The sequence below is a fragment of the Salmo trutta genome, chromosome 19 (assembly GCF_901001165.1).
Source record: "Salmo trutta chromosome 19, fSalTru1.1, whole genome shotgun sequence".
Classification (NCBI taxonomy): domain Eukaryota; kingdom Metazoa; phylum Chordata; class Actinopteri; order Salmoniformes; family Salmonidae; genus Salmo; species Salmo trutta.
The window spans coordinates 7,633,574-7,641,675 of NC_042975.1; the positions used below are offsets into that span (position 1 = coordinate 7,633,574).

The 8,102-nt window shown below is 41.6% G+C and overlaps 1 protein-coding gene across 1 annotated transcript; it reads right to left on the reverse strand.

Moving 5' to 3' along the window:
- Window positions 1-1,310: 1,310 nt before the first annotated feature.
- Window positions 1,311-6,647, reverse strand: nipal4 (NIPA like domain containing 4). The gene is made up of 6 exons (XM_029699597.1): window positions 6,108-6,647; window positions 4,621-4,881; window positions 3,531-3,587; window positions 3,077-3,167; window positions 2,632-2,792; window positions 1,311-2,342 (listed from the first exon to the last, which is right to left on the reverse strand). The coding sequence occupies exons 1-6, from the start codon at window positions 6,145-6,147 to the stop codon at window positions 1,744-1,746; spliced, it is 1,209 nt and encodes a 402-aa protein (XP_029555457.1). The 5' UTR covers window positions 6,148-6,647; the 3' UTR covers window positions 1,311-1,743.
- Window positions 6,648-8,102: the final 1,455 nt, after the last annotated feature.

Below are 8,102 nucleotides of genomic sequence, written 5' to 3' on the forward strand. Positions count from 1 at the left end.
GAATACAACTATTTGGCGTGATAACTAAATTAGGTAGGGTGTAGACACACTAAAACCTTCATCCGTTGATAATTACTTTAGTCTGTTACCTTTCTGAGGGCTCTATAGCAACCTGTCCCTGGGCTCTGTCTGAGACAGCATAGACACTCTCTTTCTCTCTCTCTCTCTCTCTCTCTCTCTCTCTCTCAGTAATAGCCAACCCACATAATTAGTCTGCTCTGCTCCTGACAAAGCTCAGTGGTGCAGACACCTGACACATCTTTGTTGACTGAGACCAGTGAACACACTTCTTCCCTAGAAAAAAAAAGCAGGGGAACCTGTTTGTCTCAGAGGATATAGTTGGGAAGCCAGAACAAGCACACTGAATAATTTACTGAGTACTAATTCATAAGTGCACTGTTACTGTTTCAGGGGTTCTGTGTTAGCGTTCAATCAATGGGCCTGTAATAATGAGCCTTGCTGCTATAGGATAATGACTTCCTATTCCAGTAATTATTTGACTGTTAAGTTGTACTGGATCCTGTAGGTATAGAGGAATATCATAGTGTTCATAACATAACAAAATGATTAGGTCCCACATACTGTGGATCTATTACACCCCACGTACACACACACACACACAAAATGAGGTGACTCAGGCAATAAAATGCCTCCACAACAGTGAAACTCCACTCCTCACAGTTAGTCATCTCTCAGCCTTCCCATCCGTCAACTGGTGAAACCAACCTTAGCATGATTCCCAGGCCATGACCAATAGGGAAGGGAATATACAGTATACTATATCAAATATCAAGATTGACGTTCCCAAGTTCAAAGTTTACAATTTGTAAAGCTATTCATAATTATGAATGTCATAATTATTATATATTTTTTAAATTATGTAAAAGTAACTGTCTTAAAACTGCAGCACGATTGCAGTTTGTTTGGGTGTGTCACATTTCTTCCAGAGCAATTTCCAAATATGCCAACGGTCACGGGACACGAACAATCTTATTCACATCATGTAGCAGATTGCTTCAAGCAAATCCGTGTACTATGTGTCCACACAGCGTGTCTCTACACGCTGGTATTAGGCTACAATGGGCCTATTGAAGGGAGAATGGCGTTTTTTTGGGGTGTGGCAGTTAAGTAAATGTGTACTCCTGCAAAAGCTGCCATTCTTTGGGTTGAGACTTTAGCTTGGATCTTAATCTCTCTGTTATCATGTAAGGTGCTATGGTTCTTACTGAGTATTGATGTAAACATCTCAATCCCTGACCTGGCCTTAACTGTAAGAGCTTCAGCAACAATACTTCCTCATCGCTCCACTGTAATGGCTGGCACAAAATAGAAAATATTTATTGAAATGAGTGACAGGCAACAGGAATATGAAATGTAGTCAACATCTTAAAATGCAAAGTATACAAAAAAAACTAGCCCTTTTTAAAATACCTTGATGAATCACAAACATTGGTCTTCAGCAGCAGTCTACATAGCCTGCAGCGTCATCAGCAACCTGTATTATCATTAACTGAGGTTAAAAAAACGCCCACAAGTATAAACAACTATATAAAATGTATTCTCTCCTCTGGTACCTTCATAGACAAAGGTCCTCAGTAGCAGGCTATTTAGCCTCCTGGAGCATCACAGACATAGTCAACAACCGCTTTTGTCACAAATCTACATAAAACTACCAATAAAAAGACTAACAAATACATATTTACATAAGTGAAAGTGCTAAGAGTCTTCTCAGGTGCCAGTCTCTCAGCTGATGATGAAGACTCTGGGTGCGTCTTCTCTCATGGGAGGCAGGCTCTCCATATTCTCAATGAGGATGTGTTTGTCCTCCAGTTTCACCTCCAGCGGCTGACACATTCTGCTGGCCAGGCCCTCCAGGGTGACGTGGATGTCTTTGAACAGGTGCAGCATGGCTACCCCCAAGATGATAACCAGGAAGCCCCCCACGGTGCCCACCACGTCCACACCAGACATGGTCCCCCACTCTTTAAACAGGATGATGGAGGTGGTGAGCACCACGGTGGTGAAGCACACATAGTAGATTGGGTAGACCAGCAGCGTGTTGAAGGTGTCCAGGGACTTGTTCAGGTAGTTGACCTGGACCACGATGGAACTGACCAGCGACGCCAGCAGGATCCAGGTGAGCGGGTGACGCACCACGGCCGGGTCAGAGAACACTGTGCGGATGGCGATGCCCAGGCCCTTGACGGAGGAGACGGTGAAGGCTCCCAGCAGGGAACAGATGGCGATGTAGACCAGGATGTTGGTCTGGCCCACACGGGGGGAGAAGTAGAAGATAAGCAGCAGGCAGACCACCAGCAGGATACTGGCAAACACAAGGAAGCCTAGAGATACAAAGCGGATACACAGCTTGACACAGAGGAAAGAGAGATATAAGTATTTCTCTAGGGTGTGGTGGATGGTAGTTAGGGAACAGACAGGTGTTATTCCCTGGTGCAGAAGTACCGTCTGTCCTTCTGTCTACATATTTGCTCAATAACGACGATAGCATTTTTGTTATATTTAAAGTTCTCTACTCTAAATGACATGTTCATTACCTCATTGTTGCACTGCCCTTAATAAAAATAATTGCTGTGTGAATAATTCCTATGTCAATTAATATAAATGATGTACCTGGGTCGAGCAGTTTGTCAGTCATCTGCTGCAGGGTAGTGACTTCCTCTTCTTCAGGTGCATGGATCACCATGAGAGTGCTGCCCAGTATGCTGAGCACACAGCCCAGCTTCCCCAACAGATTCAGTGTCTCCCCCAACAGGTAAGAGGACAGCACTGCACTGTGTCCAGAGAGAAGCCACAACTACAGTCATTTGAATATTAATGCAAACCTGTAGAACAATGACTCGATGTGAGGATACACAGTATCAACACTAACACAAAAACACACAACAGCTCCTGAAAGTTCAAATAAGTTTCCACATACACCAAAAGAAGGGTACAAAAATGATAACAATGGTGTGAGATTTTACACAGTCATGGAAAATGAGGAACCAGCGAGAACAGAAGTACCTGTATGTGAAGGCTAGCTGTGTGTTAATAGACAACAGAGAAGTAATGGTACCTGATAAGGACACTCAGAGCACCCAGAGGAGTCACTACAGTAGCTGGGGCAAACATGTATGCTGCAAAGTTGGCAACCTCACCGGCACCCACTGTGAGAAGCAGGAAATAATACAAAAACATTTATGTCGTCCTAATCCTTTTTGTTCTTTGGGGAGCAGAGATTAAGACGGTTTCTTGACTGTCCAGCTCGCTAATGATCACTAAACAGTCAGGGATCATCGAAAATTCCCAAAACAATGGCTAGAGGACTAATATTTACTAATTTTGACAGCAAGGAAATAAAAAAAATTTAAAAATCATTGCGGCCCCGGGGCAAAATGAGTTCAATAAGGTTAAGCCTTATCGTTCTACTAGCTACCCAACAGAACTATGATAAAACTACTCGTATTCCCACATTACATTATAGTGCTTGTGACAAACATTGAGGATAGATTTGACCAAAGAAAACTCACTGGTTAGAAGGCCACTCCACCATAACCAGTCCTTTACATATCCATGACCACCTTCACCTGCACACAGCAAACAAGGCATTCATTAGAATAGAAGACAAACAAATCAATAACATCAATCAATAACAAATTAAGTTGATCGATTGCTTGACACCCTCCTGTGAAGGCAATAAAGATGTTTCTTGTCCTCAGGAAACCCTGATGTCAGTACAGTTTGTTTAATCAAACGTTATATAACTGGCACAGAGAGCGAGTCGTTTATTAGACTGCGTTTCACTGTTTCGGTCAGGGTTCATGTCCAGTTTTTAGTTACTAGAACAACCTTTAAACAGGAACTGGATGTACTATTCTCTATCGATATGGAGAGCTGAAATATCATACCGTTAGGTCATAGTCAAATCAAATCCAAGTTTCTTGGTCGCCTACACAGTTTTACAGGATGTTATCGCAGATACAGCGAAATGATTATGTTTCTAGTTCCAACAATGCAGGAATATCTAGCAAAACAATAACAATGCACACATAACCTAAAAGTTTTTTTTTTTTTTAAGAAAAGAAATGAAGACATAACAGAATGAGAAAAATCAGAGTCATAAATAAATATATATGTATGTGAATGGTATGTATAGACAGTATCTGAATAGAAAAGGTGTGTATAGCAGTAGTTATGATTAGAATACAGTACATACACTGAGTGTACAAAACATTACGAACATGTTCTTTCCATGACATAGACTGCAACGCAATATTAGGAAGGTGTTCTTAATGTTTTGTACACTCAATGTACATATAAAGTGGTAAAACAGTATGTAAACAGTATTAAAGCGACCAGTGTTCGATGACTATGTAAATAGGGCAGCAGTCTCTAAGTAGCAGGGTAGAGTACTGGGTGGTAGCCGGCTAGAACAGTGTGTAAGATTCAGGGAGTGGTACTGGGCGCAGTCCGGCTAGTGATGACTTTAAAAAAAAACGACTGTCAGTAGATACCCATCAGAACTTGATTCTACATAAACTTTGATCAAAATAAGGACAATGCGGTGTAATGTGATGTCTTTGTTTTTTTCCACATCCTTAAAACAGTGAAGAACCCCACCTGCTCTGGTCTGTCCATTATTGGCTAGGCGAAGCAGGGCCTTCTTCTTCAGCATCACACTTCCTCCAATCAGGAAGGCCGACAGCACCGCCAAGGTCAAACCGGTCCAGAAGTTATAGTTGGTCCAGTTGTTCCCGACGGCATAAAGCCCTGTCTCAGTGGCATTGTGATTGTCAGTGAAGGAGGTGTTGAGGAGGCTTGCCTCCCCGTTGACTATACACACAGCAGTCTGAGATGGACACAGTAGCCTTATTATGGAACCTGTAAAAACAAGCAGAGTGAAATCACTTTTAACATTATAGCTTCATATAAACTGGGTGGTTAGAGCCCTGAATGCTGATTGGCTGACAGCCGTGGTATATCAGACCGTATACCACGGGAATCACAAAACAATTATTTTTACTGCTCTAATTACGTTGGTAACCAGTTTATAATAGCAATGACACCTTGGGGGTTTGTGGTATATGGCCAATATACCACGGCTAAGGGCTGTTTCCAGGCACTCTGCATGGCCACACCTACACTACACCTGCTCGGGCCTTATAGCTTTATGAAAGCTATTATGCTCTTATTGTGTGATTACCATGTTATTTCTAAGTAAATACCTGGACATTTATGTACAATAAAGTATAACACTATTAGAACATCTGGTGAAGAGAAACCAATCCAAAACACACAGCGGTAATGGCCTACATAGCAGATTGCTTAACCAGGTCATGTGTTGACTGATTATTGTTATGTCACAATAGTAATATCCATGGCAGTTATCAGAATGATACCAGTGTATTCATGTTGTTTGTTATCAACACTAACCTATCTACACAAAGCCCAATTAAAGATTGGAATGGTCAAATAAAATTAGGCTCAATTTCATTGGATTTCATTGGGACAAAAATGTAAGAAGATAGCCTACTTTAGAAATCCATATGACATTTCGTGTTTAGTGAGACTGACAGATTTTGTAATTCAATACATTACCTCACCATTTGAACAATGCCCCCGCATTGGCATGGTGCAATGACATGTTCTCTCTGTCAACAAAGGTGTTCTATTCACACACAACATAGATTACTATTCTCATAAGTTTAGAAATCATCAATTATATGAACATTTCAAGTGGAATGACCTGAAAAACTGGCTTTAGAAATTAGCCCATTAAAAGTACTTCAAAGACATGAACAGCCCCACTTGACATTCTAAAATATTCTCAAACAATTGCTTTTAAAAATCCTAAATTTAAACTGGCTTTGTGTTCTGCTCCAGATGGAGAAAATAATTTCTGACAATATCCTTTTTGGCTATTAAGTTTATTCAAGGATGCCAACCCATGGGTATTCTTGTCTGTAAATTCTGCCAATACTTCATGAATAAGCCTACTGTTGTTGCTATATCACAAACATTCAAAAATATTGTAGCCCCCCATTTCCCATTAAATAGCGTAGCCTACAGTAATATGATGACATTGAAGTATGAGCCTATAAACGTACCGTTTCGGCATGAATCCTGAGATACATTTAAATATTGCATTGTGTTGATTAAGGCTATTATCCAACAAATCTCGAAGTAGCCGAAAAAGTAGTAGTAGTAGGATTAAAAAAAAGACACCGGTAAAAGTATCCGTTCCCAATGTGATCGTTCTTAATTCCACGCAAAAAAAATAAACGTTTCACTGAAACGAATCGATTCGCCAGATAATTCACAGGGGGCGTGGGCACACAAATCAAGTCACCCTGACCTGCTCAGGTGTACGTCTGGCCCTCCCATTACCTCCGTCAGCAGCTCTCTCATTGGCTCGAAAAGAGCAGGCGACGACGCTACGCTTTCACTACTGATCAAGGGCACGTCCCTCTGCTCAGACGTTGTTGACGCCTACAAAATCTTACAACGTCTGGATAGGTAATTTACCTATCCGCTAGCTAACCAGTGGTTGACGTGTCCGTCGAATGAGCAGGGGATAATGTTAAAGCAATCTGGGCTGCTTTCAGTACGTTTTTACAATCTGGAACATTCGACTCAACTGAAACGGTGCTATATTAAAGGCCCAGTCGAAAAAACCGGAGAGGGATTTGGGGACGCTGTCTGCCTGGAAACCACCCTTTAAAATATGTCACTTACTGCGTCAAGCCACACCTCACCACACCCACCAAACGAGAGCAAACGTACCTCAAAGTCTGTTCAAGAACGTACAAGAAAGTTTTGGATGTTTACATTGCGATAACATTTACAGATGTTATCGCAATGTACCAAACGTTCAGGCGAACTGAACGCACCTCTGAGGCTCGACTGCACAGTCGTTGACGTAACACAACCATTGGTTAAATGCATTGGAGAACGGCCCAATTCTTCGCAAGAAAAGGCTTCTGTATCAAATTAGTTATATTTACAACATTTTAGGTTGTTAATCTAATTGAATCATATTGATCTAAATTAACTGTACTGCATATAAGTGTATTAATATGTATACATGACGTGTGTAAAAAAGTATTGTTGTTGTCTTTCGGTGTCTTGACAATATATGATTCTTATCTTACTCACATTTTTAATGTAATGGACTATTATCTTATTTTGTTCTTGTCTATAACTGTTGTGTATTTTGTCACGTGTTTGATGTGGACCCCAGGAAGAGTACCTGCAACAGCTAATGGGCATCCTATAATCTAAACTATACTAAAACTAAAACCTCTCCATTCATCCCGTTCATTTTTGACGTGATCATGATCTCTGTCTTATGTCTCTGTAAATCAGAGGGAAGAGTGACCCCCAGTGTCCACTTCGAGAAGCGCAGCTCTCATCACTCAACACAATGTATACAAGAAAGACATTATATTATCCTCCTAAAACCCAACAATTCGTTTTTTCCCCCAATCTAATGGACATAGGTGCTGTGGGATTATTTAAGATACTCTTTGAAGAGGTAGGGTTTCAGATGTTTTCAGGAGGTGGGGACTCTGCTGTCCCAGCTTTAGAGAGAGACTGGTTCCTCCCTTGGGGTGCCAGGACAGAGAAGAGCTTGGACTGGGCTGATCAGGAGCTGCCCTCCCGTAGGGGTGGGAGGGCCAAAAGACCAGAGGTGGCAGAATGGAGACCTCGAGTTGGGGTTTAGGGTTTGAGCATAGCCTGAAGGTAGGGAGGGGCTTGCTGCTCCATAGGCAAGTATCACGGTCTTGTAGTGGATGGTAGCTTCGACTGGAAGCTAGTGGCGTGTGCAGAGGAGCGGGGTGAAAGGGTTACCTAATTCTCCTAACCTGCTGTGTAAATTCTCCAAACCTGCTACAAAAAAAGTCACTTCCAGGCGTAGCTCTTTCGAAGTGTCGTGAAAAGAGTGTCTCTCGTGCCCATTATGTCTGCATTACAATATACATTTACAATAGTTTGGTTTCAACCCAGGATAATGGGAAAATCAGAACCACAAATTGAACAGAAGTCATAGTCGACTACTCTGAACATAAGGCCCATTTACAAAAGGAAAACAAAGTCCTTGC